The 22066-nt window shown below is 43.0% G+C and overlaps 1 protein-coding gene and 1 pseudogene across 1 annotated transcript; both read right to left on the bottom strand.

The window, feature by feature from the left end:
* Positions 1–741: 741 nt before the first annotated feature.
* On the bottom strand, positions 742–1695 carry LOC107105554 (olfactory receptor 14A16-like). The gene has a single exon (XM_015405549.1). It carries the CDS (start codon positions 1693–1695, stop codon positions 742–744), a length of 954 nt encoding a protein of 317 aa, XP_015261035.1.
* A 9428-nt stretch (positions 1696–11123) lies between these two features.
* LOC107105553 lies at positions 11124–12069 on the bottom strand (annotated as a pseudogene).
* Between the last annotated feature and the right edge of the window lie 9997 nt (positions 12070–22066).

Here is a 22066-nt window from a genome sequence, read left to right as displayed (position 1 = left end):
CTTCATCGTGTGCCCCGCCCCCTGTACCTCACCCGGGGGAACTGCGTTCCCCCACGTTCCCCCCCAAAATGACCTCTGTTAAAGACTAACAAATTCACAAAGGCTCATACACTACCACAAATTTTGTTAGTCTTTAAGGTGCTACCCAAAACCTTTAGACCTCTGAAATTAAGTAGTATGTTGTAATCATTTATTGAATTAACTGATTTCTTTCCCTATAAACCTCAGTAATTGAGGAGAATGCTAGTCATTTGGTGCAAAATGTGGTATGCTCTCTTATAAATGTAAGAAGCTGAGCTTCACATGGAAACTGAAGTAAAAAGGAGAGGCAATATGTCTCTATGCACTAAACAGCTTCACGTGATGTGTCCTTCTGTCATAGAAGTCAGTGGTTCTACTGACTTTGTAGAAAGCTACCAAGGGAAGGCCTATTGAGTTGTGAAGAAAGGTTCCTTCCTGAATCTTAGGCTGAGTTTGGGTATTGCCTTTACCTCAGCTTATCCTTTACTGTAGCCCTTCCCATTTCCTACAAAATTCAAAGGTTCCCAGTGATTTCTTTGGGAAACAATCATGAGGGTACAGTTAGGCCAAAAGAAGACATAGGGGATAAATATTCTAAAATCTCCTGATACCAGGGTGGTCATTGGTGTCTAGATTTTGTTTCTATCTTAGCTCTAGGTCCAAATGAAACTTCTTTCCCCCATATAAATGAGAATCATGTAACATACACAACATACAGGCTTAGATGCAAATACTAGGTAAGATTTTCTCAGAAGAGTACAACTGAACAAACAGTTTTGACAGGGCAATCTTGACATCCTTGTTCCTTATGCTATAAATAATGGGATTCACCATGGGTGGGACAAAAGTATAGATCACAGTTAATGCCAAATCCAGATCAGAAGGTGTTTCAGATGGAGGCCTCAGGTAAGCAAACCACCCAGTAACTATAAATGTAGAGAAAACAATGAGATGTGGAAGGCAAGTGGAGAAGGCCTTTTGCCTTCCTTTGATAGTGGGCATTCTTAGCACTGTAGAAAAGATCAGCACATATGTTACAATGATGAAGACAAAGCAACCAAACTCTACAATTACACTGACTGCAAGAGCACCAACTTCAGTTAGATATGAGTCAGAGCAGGAGATCTTGAGCAACTGTGGAATTTCACAATAGAACTGATTGACAATATTGGAGCAGAAAGTAGCTGCAAAGGTGCCACTAGTGTGCAGTGCTCCATAAAGAAGGCCAATGATCCATACAGTGGCAACTATTTGGGTACAGGCTTGCCTGTTCATCACCATTTCGTATTGTAAGGGTTTGCAAATGGCAACATACCGGTCATATGCCATGACAGTGAGGAGAAAAAAATCAGATCCTACAAAGAACACGAAAAAGAAAACTTGAACTACACATCCAGAATAAGAGATGTCTCTAGTATTCATGAGTGAATTGACCATGGATTTTGGGATAATGGCTGACACTGAACCAAGGTCCTGTATGGCCAAGTTTATGAGAAAGAAGTACATTGGTGTGTGCAAGTGGCGGTCACAAGCCACTGCAGTGATAATGAGAAGATTCCCTGTGACTGTTGTTAAGTACAGTGCCAGGAATAGAAGGAAGTGAAGGATCTGCTGTTCCCGTATCACTGAGAATTCAAGGAGCAGGAACTCTGAAATGGACGTTGCATTCGCCATTTTTTAGCACATTCAAAAAATGAATGCCACTTCTGGAAGGAAACAGAAGGGAAATATTACAATTGTGTCTTAAGAATAAATATTAAATTGTGCTGAGAGTAGTATAGATCTGAGGGGTTAGCCCTATTCACAACTTTATTTTATTTATTTTTGAGATTTATATTTGGCCCTCCCCAAAGCAGGCTCAGATCATATCACAAAAGGCCAAGTCCAAAGCTAGTTACAATAAAGTCACATTAAAATCAGTTAAAACAATAAACAATAAAAATGCATACAGGTAGCAAAAATTTCATATCTCTTAGAGCAACAGGTGGGATCAAATGGGCCTTTTCAGCAGATTGGGAGCAAGGGCAGGGAGGCAATCTAAAAAAGATGCCCGTCCCCTCAACTGATGGCCTGGCAGAAAAGCTCCATTTTACAGTCCCTGTGGAATGACAGAAGGTCCTGGCAGGGCCCTGATCTCCAGTGGGAGCTGATTCCACCAGGTCGGAGCCAGGGCAGAGAAAGCCTTGGTCCTGGTTGAGGCTAAGTGGACATCCTTTTGGTCAGGGGTAACCATTTATACATTTACAATCTTACAGCATATACTTGGTTTTTCTTGATCTGTATGTTGAGTAATTCTCATGTTAAGTTCAATTAATTTAGAGCTGAACCTGTGATTTGAACCCCACATTCATCCAGATACTTGCCCTTGGTTTAATGTTTAAAGTGAATACACATTGGCCACAGACAGATGTAGGCATGCACGTGCAAGACTCACTCTGTGTAGATAGTTCCAGAGGGTATCAGTGTTGCTCTGCAGTAGAACAGTAAGTTTCAAGTACAGTACACCTCAGAGACCAACAAGAGTTTCAGGGTATAAGCTTTTGATGTTAAAGCTCCCTGGGAACATTGACTTTTGAAAGCTTATACCTTTAAACCCTTGATGGTCTCTAAGGTAGAACAAAGTTTTTTTGAGTCCAGTGGCACCTTTAAGACCCACAGCATTTTATTCAAGGTATAAGCTTTCATGTGCAAGCACACTTCCTCATATACAGGAAAGTTTTACCTTGAATAAACGTTTGTTGGTCTTAAAGGTGCCACTGGAGTTAAACTTTGTTCTGTTGTTTCAGACCAACACAGCTACCTACCTGAATCTATGGTCTGTAAGGTGCTACTGGACTCTAACTGTCACTCTGTGTGCCAGACTATAAATGAAATGAATGAAATGTGGGCTGTCACATGTATCAGACTAGACAGTTATTCTGATCTTCTCTGACCTATCCATGCCTGTGCGGTATAGTGGTTAGAATGTCAGATGAGAGATCCAGGCTCAGATCCCCATTCTGCTTTGGAAGGTCACTGGTTGACTTCGGACCAGTCACACACTTTCCACTACACCTACCTCACAGGATTATTGTGAGGATAAAATGGAGGAGTGGAAAATGATGCAAACTGATTTCAGTCCCCACTGGGGAGTAAAGCACCACAGACTGCTAGGTTAGCTTTCCCTTCTAAGCCATCTTTCATCATGACAGGGACAACACACACACACAAACACACAACAGGACAGTTAGAGTATGCTTTGTGCCCCCACACCCTTTTTTCCTCCTTCTTTCTGCATAGATTTATGGCCATTCAAGGGTGACTTTGCTGTCAGTACTGCATTGCCCCCAAGGTATCTGAATGCGGGTTTGAGCTGTACTTTTTCCTCCTAGTTGAGAAAATGTGGAGCAAATGCTAGACTCAGGATTGCCCTCTGTCTGTCCTTAGAATTCCCCACCACCTCAAACCATCTCCTTTTTTCTGGTTATCTGCCCCCTGCCAGCTCACCCTGTCTTCTCCCAAATCGCACACCTCTGCTTTGCTGTCTGACTCCGCCAAATATCTATATATCTAATAGCCAAGGTGCCACCTGCATGCGGATATCTAAATCCACACATCAGAGGCACCTAGGGGGCAAAGAGATTTTCCTGCACATTTGGGGCAATCCCCAGATGTGCAGAAAAATCTAAAAAGTTGAAAAAAGTTTACAAAGGATATTTAAATCCTCCCAAAAGTACTTGAGCATTCCCTGCACATGCACAGAGAATGCCCCGGCAACTGTCCCGCCGCCACCACCTATGGGGCAGGAGGGGGTGGGAGAAGGTTTGGTGGGCCGGTAGCTGTGAACCACTCAGGTCTCGCCACCACCACTGCCGTGGGGGGGGGGAGGAAGGAGAAGGCTTGGCGGGCCGAGCTCAGGCCTCGGTCCCAGGGGGGAGGAGGAGGGAGAAGGCTTGGTGGGCCCGCACGGGGCCTCACCGTTGGTGTGGGGGGCAGGGAGAAGGCTCACCTGCGGATGCTTCCTTCTTCTCCACATGGAGCTGTCCCCCATGAGTATCGCGGGTTCCCCTTCTTGTGTGTGTGTGTGTGTGTAGTATATATATATATAGTATAAAACTTCTGACAATCTTGATGGGAGGACAGGTCTTGTGTTTGTATTTTGGGAAATAAAGTTTCTTGTTTGTCTCTTCCACTGTTTGTCTCTCCCATTATGTGTTTCGTGTGTTTTTCTTCTCTTGTATTGTACTTTTTGTAATTTATTTTCCATGCAAAATAAATTAGCAAAACTGGCTGTTTGCAGGATGAAAGCAATAGTGCAGTTTTCAGGATGGGGCAGGAAAAGAACGTATGTTCATTACCTCCCTGGATTCGAGCAGAGTAGAGTGGCTTGATTTAATTTCATTGGATTGGATCCTACTAGTTATTTTGATTGCTCTAGCTCGATCCCTGTCTTCAGTGGATCTTCAGCATCACACAGCAATTGTCCATATGAGTCCTACACTCCCTATCATAGCATCTGGGTGGTCAAAAGGAGCTCTCCCTTCCTCTTTCACCACTGAAACAGTTGGTAGAACTCAATCAACCAGCTTAATATATTTGCTGATTGAGCTGTTAGCCCAATTTCTTCACTATAGTCCAAACTTCAGTCATTCAGAAACCAGTTCAAAATGTTAAAGCATAGCAATAAAAAGAAGAAAGTCTACATAAGAGCATTAATACATAATTTACACCTATACACCAAAATGTTACATTATTATGCTGCCCAAATAAAAGACAGACTCTTACCTCTGCACCCTTAGAATCAGGGGATACTGCTCACTAGAATTCACTTGAAACTTCCGGATCCTTGAACTGTATTAATATGTTCACATATTCCAATATCTGATGATTGACAGTCCCACCAGAGATATGTGTGGGGAGAGAAACAAGCAGGCATTCATTCCCTACTGTATGCTCATCTAGTAGTAATATCCCATATCACTCCTTTCCAAAAAATAAAAGGAGAGGAAAGTGACAAGTCTTTGCTCTCAGGACTTTTTTCTGTAAAAGTTCCTTATATACCCTGAGCTTGATAACTATGCTACCAGATTGTATAAATGCTGAAGTGAATGGAATCTGTCCAAATGAGGGCAGCAGAATCCCTCGTTGTTTTGGAGTTAAGTTGCAAATACATACATGTGATGTAGATCATTACTATTGGTTTTCTCTCTCTGGAGATTTGATCTCAGGAATTCAGCACACTAGTATATAGAAAATGTTAGTTGTGATCCTAAAGGCAGGGGTGGAGGTGAGGGGGGGGATGTGGAGGAACATACCCAAACTGATACAAAGGTGGGACAAAACAGGCCACAGCTTTATTGATTTCAGCCACTGGAGCATTGGCATGACATAGGGCCTAGATCCAGGCCCTGGGTGAACTTCCTGTCAACCAGTGGAATGACTCTCTAGCCAACTTGCTGGGGTTGGATACAGAGTAGCAAGTCTAGTGGTCCCACATAGGCACAAGCCTCTGCATGGTTCCCCTGCCACCTGAGAGTGCTGCAGGGTGACAGTCCCCAAGCTGGGCATAACACTGCATGGCTCCCCCTCCAAGACTCTTTAATGGGGTTCCGCAAATGGAGGCGATGGGCATGTAGGTATGGCCTCCCCAAAAAATGTATCTGGACCAATGCCCACAGCTGGGACAAGAACATAAAACACAACAGAAAAGAGGATAACTCACACTACAGACAGTAACTGAAAGAGGGAAAGCTAGGTTGCTGGAGCTGACTGAGTTGGGCCCAGCAGCAGCACTGGCCTGTACAGGGGAGGGGGAAGAAAGACCTCATTCCTCAGATCCTCCCAATCCGTGCCCCTCCAGGCTGACCCAGGCAGCCAATGATGGGCTGGATGGTGCTACAGCCAGGCCTGCCCAGGACATTCTTTGCTGCCATCAAGAGGCTCCTTGCAATTGCAGTGGCAGTGTTAGCCAAATTGCTCCAAAATGGAAACAATTGGTACAGTTTATTAATTTCGGGAACAACCATCTATGTTTACGGAGGATGGCACTGCTTCCGAGGTTCCCAATGAGAGACTGAGGCAGTCTTCCTTAATAATAATTGTAGTTTACTGATACACTTCACACAATAACATACAACAATCCCAACACACAAGAACTAAGAAATCAAGATAGAATAATACAGCACAGTTGCAATTTGCAGGAAAACGATGGTTGATGCTCTGGGTTATAATTACCTAGCTGCAACTGCGCGGCTCCAAACTTCCAGTGAAGGGATAAGGATGTGAAGAAAATTGGAAAAGAATGGCAAATGGACTCAGACCAGCTAAGACCACGTGCCAAGAGAGCTCTAGATGTGCACTTCTAGAGCGTAAAGAGAGGTGGGTAGGATGTTGGATAGCAAGCTGGATTTAAGAGGAAAAGCAGGTTCTATAGAGGACGTAGATGGGGTGCGATGGGGGATAATAAGAGAGCGAACATGAGGTGCGTTTTTGATTATATCAGAGGGGGTCAGAGGAGGAGCTGGGTTCAGGGGACCTCCCCTATGACACAGTGTTCTGTCATAGCCAAAAGGTCAGTGATTGGCTACTGTATTCCTCTGGGTGGGCCAGGAAACTGGAGGGCAATTTGAGATCTAGTTGCTAACTCAATCAAGACACCTGGGCTAGGGATATTCGTATGTAGATGGATGACTCATGCCCATGCGGCCAGGGCTGAATGCAGGGTCGTTGGGAGTACGTGCAGCTTCGTTGGTGCGAGGGGGAGGGGGCCCTGCAGGTAGGAGACCATGTGGCTGTTTTGAAATGGCATTTTGCTAGTTTGAAATGGCGCTGTGTGCTTTCTGGGACCACCACGTGCGTTGATCCATGGCATGTACTAGACACGGGGACACCTCTGGAGTAGCAACCATTGGAGGACCACTGTCTTCTGTAGGCACTCTCACTGGGCATTCTCAGCATGTCAGTTTCAGGCACAGTTCATCGTTGGCACACTTCATCAGGTACAGTATAACACAGTCTATAAAAACACCATAGCAGGCTTGCGGGCTTACAGCAGGAGGAAGAAGACCTCCTTTTCTGGCCTGCTTCTATCCCTGAAGGCTGAATCTGCATCTAGCATTTGCTCTGCTGTCTTACCAAACCCACACTGGAACAGAAATTTCCATCTACATTGCATGCCACTTTCACTTTGATTGATTGTCGAATTTTATAGCAGCATCCAGACTGCATGCTGCTTTCACTTCCTTAGATCTCTGGTTTTATGGTGGCTGTCTGCATAGATTTATGGCTGTTTTATGGCCAGGGGTGACTCTGCAGTCAGTACAGCATTAACCTGGGGTACTTGAATGTGGTTTTGAGCTGCATCTTTTTCTGTTCCAGTGTGGGTTTGGTACAACAATGCAGCAAATACTAGATGCAGATTGGGCCATAGATGCAAAGATGCCCTAAGCAAGTCAGGGGCAGTGTTCCCTCTAAGCTGAGTTAGTGTGAGCTAGCTCACAGTTTTTTAGCCTCTGGCTCACACATTTTTGTCTCGGCTCAGGAAGGAGGGCTCCAGAACACACTAATTTATGCAGTAGCCAAATCACCTGCTCACAACTTTAATGCTAGTAGCTCACAAAGTAGAATTTTTGCTCACAGGACTCTACAGCTTAGAGGGAACATTGGTCAGGGGCCCTTACGTCTTGCCACAGTTAATTCTTCCCTAATATAATTAAAGATACTTCCCATGGAAACTAATTTTTATTTCAAGAATTTCTATTTTTATTTTAAAAAATAGGATTAAGGACCAATCTAGTTGCAATGTGAGGGATATGCAACTAGGTTCCCTCACAGGCTTATATTTTCTTAATTTTTAAAATTATTTTTGAAAAGATTTGGGTTAGAACCCACAAAAAATTTCCACTTGTGCTGGAGCTCTTGTGCAAGCAAAAATGAAAGAAAAAGACCATGCTAGCAGCATGTGTTAATTAATATTTTCCTCACATGTCTGTTCCATACTTTAAATTCTATACAAAACTAAAGCCAACTTTTGTTAATATGTTTATGTGTTTCTCCCAGGAGGCTTCATGTGGGGGACTGGGAAATCAAACCTGTTCTCCAGATTAGAGCCCACCACTCTTAACCACTACACCAAGCTGTTCTATGAGAGTGGGGTTGTAAACCCTTCCAATGAATGGCTTGTTTTTTCAATTTTCTTGGAATAAAATGTTTCCTGAATGTTGTCAGGGTCGATGGTGATGCATAAATATAGCAGGTCATGGAAGACTGGCATTTGCTGTTGGAACATGGTGGGAAAACTAAAGAGGCCAAATGGCATCACCAGGTATTCATGCTGGAGATACTGGGTGCAAAATGGGGCTTTCCACTCATTGCCATGATGGATGCAGACCTAGTTCTAGGATCCTTGAAGATCCAGCTCAGTGTAAATTGTGACACCAGGGAGTCACTTCAGCAGTTCAGGAACCAAGAGAGGGGGTATCTGTCACAGAAGGTGATCTTATTCAAGATATGATAGTAATTGTATAGCCAGAATTTCACATACTTCTTGTGGAACAGGACTGGAGCTGAGGTAAGAGAAGTGAATTGATGAATAAACTCTCATTGCAGGTTCTTGGCATGGAATAACTTGGGTTATTATAAGAAACTAGGAATAAGGCCCGTTGTGGAAATAAATGCAATGAGCTCTAGAAAGAGGCTCTGGGAGAGTGCCCCTTCCTTGGGCACTCAGCGTCAATTTGCTGTGGTGACCTCAGCAGGGTATAATGACACAGAGTCCAACATTTTCTCCAGGGGAACTGATCTCTGCCATCCGGAGATCAGTTGTAATTCTGAGTGATCTCCAGCTCTCACCTGGAAATTGGCAACAATAGTTCCCAAGGAGGAAAAGTACAGTTTTTCTCTGCAATGGAGACCAAAGCAGCTTATATCGTTCTCCTCTCCCCCTTTTGACTTGCACAACAACCCTGTGAGGTAGGTTAGGCTGAAAGTCTGTTACTGGTCCAAAATTACCCACTCAGCTTCCACAGCAAGAGCCTGCTCTGAAGCACTGATTGCTTTGCCTAGGGATCGCCAGGTATCACAACTGAACTCCAGATAAGAGTTCTCTCTCCCCCCCCCCCAAGAAAATAACTGCTTTGGAGTGTGGGCTCTATGGCATTCTGTTCAGCTGCCTCTCCCCTCCTCAAACCCTAGCTTCCTTAGACTCTATCATAAAATGTCCAAGAATTTCCCCACCTGAAGCTGTCAATGCTAGTTAGGACTGGCTTCAATGAGTTTTCTCCCAAAGACCAAAATAGGCTTAGAAAGGGTCTCCCCCCCACACCTTTTACTGACAGACCCAAGTTTGGTTGCCTAGCAACAAGCACTGAGGGGAAAGTAGGGTTGCCAGCTCTGAGTAGGGAAATACCTGGAGATTTGGGGGGCAGATCCTGTGAAAGGCAGTGTTTGGGGAGGGGAAGGACTCAGCAGGGTATATTTTAATTTAATTTATTTATAGATTCAATTTATACCCCGCCCTCCCCGCTACGCGGGCACAGGGCGGCTTACAATCAGGCATAAGCCAGTAATAAATATAAAACATATTAAAAACCATTTAAAATCTCTACAGTACAATAACATTATTATTAACAAAAGTGCTCTGTATGTTCTAGCATGATCTTCCACAAGATGGTGTATTGCAACTGCTCTGCCAACTCAGCGTCATCTGTTTCGGGAAACACTGATGTTCTCTCTTCCAGGGCCAGGTTATGATGGAACAGTAGTGATGCCATAGGGTCTACCCTCCAAAGCAGCCATTTTCTCCAGGGGAACTGATCTCTGTCATCTGGAGATCAATTGTAACAGCGGGAGATCTCCAGGTCCCACCTGGAAATTGGCAATCCTAGGGGAAAGTCCGTTGCACAGCAGGGGTTTGAAACGAATGGTTTGACAGCCACTGGCCTACCTCAGTAGCCAGCCAGTCATGGTGGAGCCAAGCAGGAGAGAGCCGTTTTCATAATTTATTCATCCAAGAAAGTGGCCAAGCTGGTAGTGACTGGGGGTTACAGTGAAAGTCTGTGAAATCACAGCTTCCACAGCAAGAACCTGGGTCTGGCAGACCCTGCTCTGAAGCGCTAACTGCTATGCCTAGGGTAGTCAACCTCCAGGTGGAGCCTGAAGATCACCGGCTATCACAACTGAACTCCAGACAACAGATCTCTTCCCCCCCTGGAGAAAATAACTGCTTTGGAGGGTGGGTTTTATGGCATTCTGTTCAAGTAAGGCCTCTCCCCTCCCTAAACTCTGGCTTCCTAAGACTTGCTTCCTTAGACACAAAATATCCAGGAATTTCGCAACTGGAACCTGGCAACCCTAATCAGGACACACATGTCATGGTGCCCTTGAGGAAAAGGCATGCAGGTGGCTGTGGGAGTGGTCTGGAGCAAGTAGGCAAAGGATGCATGGGGAGGTGGATGGTATGTTGGAGGGGGCAGAGATCATGATGATGGACATAGGAGGAGAGGTGGGCCCTTGAGCACTCTTCGCCCAAGGCCCATCAAAACACGGAACTGGCCCTTGACTCTGTCAGCAGCTTCTGAAGTGATTTAAACTCATTTTTTTATATGAATCTGTGTTATTAAACTATTGGCCTACCTTAAAACTAACTAAACAACAAACAGAAGCTTTGGTTTTAATGCTTTATGCAGCAAAATCTATTTTGGCACAGAAATGGAATACACACAGAGTTCCAGATGTATCTCAGTGGTATGTAAAACTGCGGGATGTAATAATAGCAGATAAAGTTGCTACTCAATTAAAAGTGGCTCAGGGAATGCTAAGACATAATAATTTTATAGAAATGTGGTTTACATTTTTTGATTATGTAACTTCACATCAAAACTTGATTATATACTTCCACAAAACTATGAGAAAATAATGTCCTACTAGTTAAAACAAATATTTTGGATTTATGTATAAGATCTACGAGCTACGGCTTTGGTATTTGTTATAAATGTTATTATGTATTGTTTGTTAAATATTTGAAAATTAATAAAAAAATTTTTTAAAAAAAGTCAACATAATCTTTCTAGTATATGATATCTGAGGTTAACATTTTTTCAGCACAAGATTCTTGAACCTCACTTTCACAGAAAAGCTGCAATTAGTTTTGAAAAGTGCCTCAAGTCAGAGAGCTTCAACAATGCAGTCTTGATTTCTTTGTTTCTCATGCTGTAGATGAATGGATTGAGCAAGGGAGGGAGAACAGCATAAATTATTGCAAAAAGAACATTCTGGTCAGATGAAGCCTGACTGCGAGGCATCACATAGCCGAAGATGCCAGTCAATACAAGCAAAGAAACGACAGTGAGGTGAGGAAGGCAAGTAGAGAGGGCCTTTTTCTGACCATGAATGGAAGGGATTCTGAGCACTGCTGCAAAAATCTGCATGTAGGAGACGATGATGAAGATGCAGCATCCTAGTACAAGGAAACAGCCAAACACAATAAGACCAACTTCAACTAGATACATGTCAGAACAGGAGAGTTTTAGAATCTGTGGAATTTCACAGAAGAACTGATTGATCTTGTTGGAGCAGAAGGTGATGGCAAAAGTTCCTCCACAGTGTAATATACCATTGAGTATGCCTGCAATCCATGCACTGGCTACCATCTGAATGCAGGCTTCTCTGTGCATAATTGTCTCATATTGCAATGGACGGCAGATAGCAACATACCGATCGTGTGCCATTATTGTTAAGACAGCAAAATCTGAACTTCAAGGATCAAGAGGAAGAAAACCTGAGATACACATGCAGAATAAGAAATGGACCTGGTGTTCAGGAAGGAATTGGCCATAGCTTTGGGCATCAAGACGGAAACCAAGCCAAGATCCAGAAGTGCCAGGTTTATGAGAAAAAGGTACATGGGGGTGTGCAGGTGATGATCAAGGGCTACAGCAATGATGATGAGAAGATACTCACTGCAGTCAAGTACACTGCTAAGAAGACAAAGAAATGTAAGATCTGTAGTTCTCGGATGTCTGAAAATTCCAGGAGCAGAAATTCAGGTGTGGAAGTAAGGTTGGGCATCATGTCCTCAATATCCCAACTGCAGTCTGCCTGTAGAATATATTAGAGAAACCATTTTATTCTCATAATACCAATTAACAATTAGACTGTTTCACCATCTCAGTCTAAGAGACAGCCCAGCATTGAATTGAGCGTGGGGAAAATGGCAAATTTTTCATCAGGGACAAAATAGCCAGAGAACAGTCTCTCACCTGCAGTGCTCAAACACAACTTCCTCATATTAAATGGCAGTGAACTACACTTGCACAAGTTCCATGCTTATAGATTCTAGCCACTTGATCTGGAACTATATCAAACTTCACAAAGTGACTCTATGTGTCTGCAGGTTGTGCACGCATTGCCATTGTGCATACAGCATTGTTCATGGAAAATAGGTAGTGGATACTTTCTTGAGCCATGATCCACACTTATTCTATACTTTAAGGTTCTGCTTTAAGTTTTATTTTTAACTAGGGTATTTGCTCAATGCAACATTTTGAAATAGTAAAATAAAAGGAAATAGATGATGGGAAGGAGTAACTATCAGTTTTCTACAATAATTTGGTACAAACAAACATACTGATTGTCCAGGATCATAAATGATTGAATACCCTGGTAGAAGCAGTATTCCAAGTACTTCCTCTTCTTTTCATCCTGGGATCTCTTGTTCCAATTTCTGCCGAGGTTGTAACTGAGTTTGCAAATATTGTGTTTTCATTCCGTATGCTCATATGGTCAGATTGATGGATATCATGTATTATAAACACAAAACTCAGGCTCAAAGAGAGTTCTGGAGGCTGTGATACAGAGGGGAAAACATCAGCTATATGGTACATGGTACAATGAGAAAATGTATAAGAACCTTGATAACATCAGCTTCAATTTCTTCTCTAGCTTCTAAAATAAATATATTCTTTCAACAGTGTAATTCCTTACATCTAGTTGTGGGACTTGCTACAATGTACATTCCCAATTTCTGTCTAACCCAAAGCAAAAGGGCTGTATCAATGAGAAAGAGATCCATTTATATTCTGCACCTGACAACTTACTCCCAAGAGTTCAGCTCACTTAATTGCGAGCTGAGGCTGAAACCTTTCCCCCTTTGCTATATTATTTCTTCTGTTTTCATAATAAGCATAACTTGATAACTAATACAACATATCTGTGTCTGATTACATTAAATAAGATCAAAGTCACAAGAGAAAAATCCACACCTATTAGTACATCAGATTTTTTTCTGTGATTACTTAATTCACCTGATAAATTACATAGGCCAGGGTGAGCCAAGAAGGTGTATATGAATGGGGGGGGGGGAACTTGAAGAAGACAGTCTGTCACATACCGTGGTGTCAAGTGGAGATGGGCATGAGCAGGCTGACAAAATGAAGTTCATAATGAATTTTGGTCTGCTTGAGGTTTGCGAACCAGAGTTCAGGGAGCGGTGGCACAGGCGGCTAAACGCCTGCTAGTAACATCTATGAACAGCTGTTACAGCTGTTCGAAACCCGCTGAGGCCAGGGTGAGCACCTGGCTCGAGTCCCAGCTCCTGCCAACCCAGCGGTTCGAAAGCGATAATTAACATCAATGCGCGAGTAGATAAATGGGTATCTACCTTAGATGGTAGGGGGCACCCTCCCCCATTGAGGGGGTCGTTGGAGCATCGGATAAGCAGTGAACAGCGAACGGCGAAACAGCAAGCGGCGAGTGGCGAAAGATGGCGACCAGGCATAACATCTCCGGTGGAACAGACGGTGGCGGAAGGCGGAGCCAGGAAGATGCGGGGAGCGCGAAAGGTGCAGGCGTGGCAGAGCCTGGAGGACTGAGCCGAGCTGCTCCGGAGCGTGCCACATGACGGAAGGACCCTGCTGAGCCGCAGCCGAAAAAGACCACCAGAAGGGGAGGAATCAGAAGCCAAGCCGACAAGCCGACATGCCGACCCGGGAAGAAAAGAACAACCAGTCCCTCCACTGGGTGCCGGTAGGGTTGTCCCCACCCCAGTACTTGTGGCCATAGGTTAGGGATGATTGATTAACTGTAGCCACTCAGAGACCCCTTGGGGGGTTCAAGCGGGGTAGTAAGTAGAAAGATAAATAATAAATAAATAAATAAATAAATAAATAAATAAATAAACTGAAGAACCGGGACCAACTTCCATGAATTTTTGGCACAATTCATGGTGTTTCTTGACAGTTGATGAAGGACAGAAAGCTCTTCATGAGAAACAGCTAAGCAGCTGTGAGCTCCCCACCCCTCAGCTTTTGGGTTTAATGTTTTGGTATTGATTTTATATCTTACTAGCAATAAGGCCCATTGTGGAAATAAATAAAATTAAAAACATTTTTCCCCTTTAATGATTTAGTGAAAAAGTTTGGGGGAGCCACATGGGCGAGTAGATGAAATGGGCACTTCGACGAGTAGATGAAATGGGTACCACTCCTTAGAGAGGGCGGGCACACTAAACCCCCCGGTGGGGGAGGTGTTAGTCGACGAATGGAAGGTCCAGCACGTGAGATCAAAAGCCTGGAGAGCTATATTCAGCATCATGGCCTGTAATGGGCAATTCCAGCCAGGCGGTGGCAGTGTTGCGCTGCAACTGAGAGAGCTGACGACATCAAGCCATGCCGAGGGAGAATGCCATTGGAACACGTCTGAAGCTTACAGCTGGATAAACTCCCCGTCGGCTGTGAAATGTGTGCGATTTAATGATATATGTGGTCCTCCCTTACCCCTATCATTGTTAGTCCCTTGTGAATACATGAGTAACTGTAAATCACTCAGAGCCAGCAGCTCTGCAAGGATTGAGCGATTAATAAATCAAAAGATTATTATTATTATCATCATTATCATTATCATCATAATCATCATCATCATCATTATTATTATTATTATTATTATTATTATTATTATTATTCCCCTTCATTTGACAAACTAATGCTATAAAGCATGTACAAACACTGAACCACAAGGATTTAAATGGAAGGGTCTTGCTGGATGCTACTGCACAGTTGCAATAGGGCAATTACGTGTTGTTGTTTTTAATGGATGCAACCCCCCACATTTCACAAGTGATATTCCATTCCTATTTAGAAACATGGTTTTTTTAAAAGTGTGGTTGCATAAGAAATACACCAGAGAAAAAAGATTGGTGTGTAAGGCGGGCACAGAATCCAAAGTCAAGATTAAAGGCTTACTGTTCTGAAAATCTGCAGTAAGATGTGCCTCTGTAATGGGCCTAGATGGCCAAGATTCCAGGTATGCTAAAATAAAGAATTAGCCCTAGCAGTCCTATATATATTGGATTTATGCAGTTTATTCCAGAACAGTGGTTGGGCTGGGCTGCTGCTTATGGCTATAATCAACTGAAGACCACTTCTCATTCCTCTGCTTTTGTTGCAATAGGAGTTGAAAGCCTGATTTATTTATTTTTGTTTAATCATTAAGGTGCATCCTTTGAAACTAAATCATACGTTTTTGCCTGAAGTGCCCCAAAGTCTTCATTTTGAAAAGAATAATCTTTGGAAGAGTAAAACAAAAAGAAAATTGTACTACCTACTGCTTTAATTAATTTCTCAGGGAAATGAGAAAAATCAACAGAAATTATCCTTTCATGGTGACTCATGTAATGCTTGTACAGTTTTCAGAGCTACAATAAGATGATGTAGCTCCCATGACCTTAAAATAACTTCTCATGACCTAAGGAGACTAATATTCAAATATTAGCTGTAACCACCACCCTAAAAAGTTTGTATTCATATTATGTTTGTTTAATGCTGTGAAGAGAAATCAAGGAGAAAATAATGCATGTCGAGTATTGCAGTACTTCCCAATTACATTAATGAAGTGTAATTACCTGACCGTTTTACCAAATGTCTATGAACTCATTTAAAATTAAGTTTAATTGTTTCTCTAGGGACACCCCTGAACCTTTGTGCTATTTTAACTGAGAATGTGAAGTTTAAAATAGTGTTGAGAAGTCATTTTCAAATTACATTGATGCCCTACAGCCAAAACAAAGAGTGAAAAAAACTTGACTGTTAGATACAATATACAAGATTACTATAATAGATCCATTGTGGAGCCATTTTGAAACAACATGGATATGCCATTACTGGGAGATACAGAGCACTCCACCCCCAAATAAAGCTGCTAAGCTCCTCTAGAGTCTGTTCCAATGTTAAAGAAAATATTTTAGCTTTCCATGTCCTATCAAATCAAGCATTAAAAACAAAGAAACAAAAATCAAACCTGAGGGACGATACATTGTTGAGATCATAGATTTCTCCTAATTTCACAAAAAAAAAACACTATTAAATTCTGGTGAAAATCAACCTTGATACAGTAAAATTGGTGTGGGATTTTCCTGCTGTAGGAAGTATATGTTTCATCATTCTAAAACACAATGTTCAACTTCTCCCTGCTCTTTCTCAGGAAACTATTTTTTTTTTACTAATTCCAGTTACTGTTTCAGAAACCTGACATTTTAGGATATTGTGCCTTTCCTGAAAGTTTTAAGTTATTAAAAAGATACAGAGAATGGAAGATAAATGGGGGGAGGCAGAGATATGTGGCCACTCCTCTGTTCAAATTGCAAGAATCTTGAATTATAGAAGAAATGCTCACTTTTATTGGCCACTCAGAATTGTTCTACTTAGGTCCCAGTCACACGGCCAGGAAACTGCGGCGGGGAAGTGCAGCAGTTAGCCCCGGGGCAAACAAACCCGCGGGTTCACGACCAGACTTCCCGAGGAGGTTCCGTCAAAGTTCCGTGGGAGGGGGGGTGCCAATCACACCACAAGCAAAGAAGTGGGCCCCCTCGCCTGCGGAGCCTAGCTGCAGACAGCTACACCTGGCAAGAAACACACAGGCCCGGTTCTTCGGAAGCACGACCCCCCCCCCTCGCTGACTTAAACGGCTTTGGACTTGGAGCCAGGGCAGTTCCCTTCGGAGGGGGCTGATCTCAACACTCACCAGAGAGCGAAAGCGCGGAGACCTGCGGTTCAGGGGCAATGCCTCCCCCCCCCCATTCTCCCGAAACTTCAAAGAAAGAAAAGGGCCGTCACTCCGGTTAGATCGTTGTGTTTTGTTTACGTTTTAAAACGGAAGTGTGCACATGCTCTGTTGGGTGCCTGTGCGCATCCGTGGAGCCTTGGGAAAACAAAACAACCTGTTTGCGAGGGGACATGGGTGGGCACCGGATGCCACCAGAAACGCGATCAGACGCCCGCCCTTGCCCCGCAGTTTCCGGAAACTAGTACCTCAGAGGTACTAATTTTTTGCTGCGCTTCTTCGGCGGGAAGCCGCAGTTGAGCCACGGAAGCGCTACGCTTCCCAGATGTGCCGGTGAGATCGCGCCCGGAAACTCCGCATGTCTTCCGTCTCTCTAGTGTGGCTACTGTTCCGTGTGACCGCAGCCATTGTATAGCAAATGCCTGTGTATAAAGATACACTGTTCTCACTGGCTATCCATCTCCACATTGTCCATCCAGTAGATAGCCATTGCTAGAAGAAAGAATATATGGGCTGAATTATGGGACACAATTTTACCTGCTCAGATCTTTGATCTGTCTTTTTCAATCTTCTGTAGTCAAATGAAAATAGCAGCTGGGTAGCAACTGTGGCCCACCCTGAAACTCTGAGTTTAAACCATGATTTGATCCTCAACTACAATAACAATGAACAATGTTTTGGATACAGCAAGCTTTCTTGATTAACCTCATCAAATTCCTCACTTTATTAGAGCCTCTGTTCTCTTATGGTGTTTGTTCATATTATTTCCATGATCTTCAGCATAGCCTTCTGGTTGTAAAAACAAAACAAAACCCACATCCTGTCTTTTTCACTAGTGGTGAAATGGATTGGATCCAACCCAATGGCTTTGTGTCATATTTGGGAAGTTGTGCTTAAAATGAGTGAGTAATGCCAGTGCCACATCAGGAGTTTCTGAACAAATGAACACCTATGAACAGATTTTCATTTATGACGAAAGACTAACTTAGGCTGTGATCACACACACTAAATAATGCACTTTCAATACCACTTCAATGCTCTTTCCAACTGAATTTTACTGTGTGAACTGGCAAAATCCAGTTGGAAAGAGCATTGAAAGTGAATTGAAAATACATTACTTAGTGTGTATGATTGCAGCATTAAGGAAGAAAAAGTGTTCCCACATTGACAGTTTGTTTTCTTTGTTCTGCATGCTGTAGATGATTGGATTCGTCTGGTGGGGAACTAAAGAATAGATGTTAAAACCATTGATGTTAAATACCATTGATGTTGAAACCATTGCTGTCCTCAGCTATATGCTTGGCGGAACAGCGCTGTCTTACAGGCCCTGCAGAATTGTAACAGATCCTGCAGGGCGTTGATGTTGGTAGGCAAAGAGTTCCACCAAGCTGGAGCCAGGGCCAAAAATGTTGAGTACACAAGCTTTACACCCCTAAATCTAGGTTTTCTTCATCCCTGTTCAAGGTTTTCCATTTTCCTCTCCTGCTTTTGGTTCTGCCCAAGTCCCACCCCGGCTCTATGCCTCTTCCCCAAAGCAGATAAACAATGCAAGCCAGAAGCTTCCAAGGGGCAGAGACTTGAAATAAAGACTTTAACATGCCACCATGACATCACTTTTACTTGCTTAGATGGAAGTGTCATCAGGGTGTTGCACAACATTATAGAAAGTTCCCAACTAACTATGATCTTAACCATAGAGATTTAGGAAATTCCTAGAGCAACCAGAAGCAACATCATGACATTGCACTACACCTGCCCCCCCACACATTTTGCCCCCACTGTTCCACTGAGCAGCAATAGGAACCTGGTTAATGGGGACAACCTGGCCCCCTAATGGAGACTGAGAGTCAGATAAGCTCTGCAGCTTTCCTTTCATTTTTATCTACTTTTGAGGCCACCACAAGGACCAGATATGTATTGGCAACAAATTATTCCATAGAGTACCACTTTCATTCATGCATGAGAGATTATACTCTCTTTATGGTAGCAGGTACTTAAAAGACTTGAAAGAGAGAGAAATGCTTCAGTGACATCATTTGGGTAAATTGTTCCTCAAGGTGCATTTCCATGATGTACTGGCATCAAAATATACTATAGAGTACCCCTTCCATTCATGCATGAGTGATTATACTCTCTTGTAGGTAGCAGGTACTTAAAACCAAAGTTTCTGAGCCAGAACATAAAAGACTTGAGAGAGAGAGAAATACTCTTGTGACATATTTTTGGTACATTGTTCCTCAGGGTGCATTTCTATGATGCAACTCCCTGAGAGACCACCAAAACCACAAATGATTTCTTACATTCTTCATAATGTGCTTTCTCCAATAAACAGCAACCCGAGGCTCAAACACACTCGTCATCTGTGACAAGCAGCTACAGAGGTGAGCATTATCCTTGTTGAACAAACAACACACTATCAATGTTCATGTGCTGTTTTTAAGAACTAAAGTACAGCATATAGTGTCTGAACTTGAAATAGCATTTGAATGGCAAATGTAAAGACTACCATACGAGCAGATAAAAAGATCTCAGAACTATCTGTTCTTGCTTTTTAGTAGGACAACTGTCACAAATGGGGTAGACAAAATTAGTATTGATTTCCCCACAGTAGGAGAATTCTTCCTTTCATCCATGGAGATGAATGAAGGCACTCATGCACACACACTTCTAAGGAATATTCTGGTTTCCCTCAGTAAAATGGGATATTTGAATGTGTGGGTTTGTATCTGTTTATGAAGCAATCTTGCTAGATGTAACATTACGCAAGTAAAAAATATGGTATGGTACTACATGCGATTGAGTAGATTTGCAAGCGGTTTTTATTGGATGAAAGGGAGGAGAAGAAGGGGAAATATATTACCTGATTACTCTCCTAACAGCTGAGTATCAAACTAAGTATGGTTCCTTGGGGGGGGGGGGTTCCCTGAAACTTAGAGGCAGCACTTTAGCAAATCTGTGTGATGCAGCTTCAGAGAACAGGTAGGAATCCTTTGTTCTGCATCTTCCACTCAACTCCAAGGTGGTTAGAACCAGCAAATTTGCCTTTCCGCCTGTTTTCTCACATTCTATTGCTTGGGTTGGATCCTACCAAAGATTTTTCCGGGTGGGGGGTCCCCTGTCCCTCAGGAGTATGTTTTGGTGGACATTTGGGGCTCCAGTTGGTTGGAAATGAATAAGCCATGCTCTGATGTTGCAAATTTTCCCATTGCATCCAAGCTTTCCCTCTACATATTAACACTTTTTTTTTTGTACTGTCAGTTATTCCTGCTTTATCCTTAATTAACTTTGCTTAGAATCTTCTCCCTTCCATAAAACAAGGGTTCCTTCCACAAGAAGCTTTTGCTTTTTAGAATTTGGGTTGGATCAAACCAGTTTTTCTGCTAGTGAAAAGAGAAGCCATGAGCACCCTTTGACCACCAAAAAGACTATGCTGGAGTTCAGGGGACTGGCATGAACAAAAGCTGCATGTTACAGGAGCAGTAATAAAGAAGTCAATTGGAGAATATTAAGTGGAAAAGCTATCTAGATTCAACCCCATACTGGTGGATAATTTTATTTTTGTGTGTTTATTTTTCTAAAAAAGTATCCACACTTCATCAGCCTCATTTCATTTATCTGTCAGGTTTCTACTGCATTGCTCTGTTCTTTTTCTAACCTGCATTGCTGCCATCTTTCCTGAAAGATCACAGTCACAATGGGTGTGAGCCGAGGACCAGCCTTACAGGTTCCATGCAACTGCTAGGCACTCCAACTGGCCCAACCAGATTTAAACACAAGAAGGCTGGATGTGGTAGAATGATGATGACAAGGACATGGGGTCTGTCCCCATGGTTTTCCAGCACAAAAGAGGAGGACCACCTGGCAGGCGTAAGAACATAAGACGAATCCTGCTGGATCAGATCAATGGTCCATCTAGTCCAGCATACTGTCTCACACAGTGGCCAGCCAGTTCCTCTGGACAGACAACAACAGGGCAGAGAGGCCGAAGCCTTCCTTTGATGTTGCCTCCTGGCTCTGGGATGCAGAGGCTGAGTGCCTCTGAATGTGGAGGTTCCTCTCAGTGACTATGGCTAGTAGGTATTGATAGACTTATCCTCCATGTTTAATCCCTTTTAAAAGCTGCTTAGTCCTCTGGCCATCACTATGTCCTCTGGCAGCAAATTCCCCATGTTAATCACTCTCCTGAAACTACTGCTCATCAGTTTCATTGGATGTTCTCGAGTTAGTATTTTTGGGAGAGGGAGAAAAAATGTATCTTTGTCAACTTTCTCTACCTCATGCCTAATTTTATAAACCTCTATCATGTTCCCCCTCAGTTGTCTCTTTTTAAAACTGAAAAGTCTTTCCTCATAGGGATGGTGCTCCAACCCTCTAATCATCATAGTTGCCTTCCTCTGTACTTTTTCCAGCTCTGCAATGTCCTTTTTTAAATACAGTGACCAGAACTGTATACAGTCTTCCAAATGAGGCCACACCATAGATCTATACGGAGACATTACAATTTTGGCCATTTTATTTTCAATCCTTTTCCTAATAATCCCTGACATAATTTTGCCTTTTTCACCACTGCAGCATAGTGGGTTGATACCTTCACTGTGCTATCCACTACGACCTCAAGATCTTTTTTCCCTCTCAGTCTCAGCAAGTTCAGACTCCATTAGCCTATACTTGAAGTTGGGATTTTTTTGTCCCAGTGTACATCACCTTAAATTTACCAACACTGATCTTCATTTGCCACACTGTTGCCCATTCACCCAATTTGTGGAGGTCCTCTTGGAGCGCTTCACAGTCAGCATTGTTTTCTGCTATCCTGAATACTTTTGTGTCATCTGCAAACTTGGTCATTACACTACTCCCCCCCCCCCCAATTCCAGCTCATTGATTAATAAATTAAATCAGGGGTGTCAAACATGCAGCCCGGGGGCTGGATCAGACCCCCGGTTGGCTTCTATCAGGCCCATAGTAGAACTGGGTGTCCTCTGCTGTGTCATTTGCCACACTGTTGCCCATTCAC

Source organism: Gekko japonicus, unplaced genomic scaffold, assembly GCF_001447785.1.
Source record: "Gekko japonicus isolate JY-2015 unplaced genomic scaffold, Gekko_japonicus_V1.1 scaffold2643, whole genome shotgun sequence".
Lineage (NCBI taxonomy): Eukaryota > Metazoa > Chordata > Lepidosauria > Squamata > Gekkonidae > Gekko > Gekko japonicus.
Note: the sequence above shows the minus strand (reverse complement) of the source record. Positions and strands in the feature narration are given on the sequence as shown.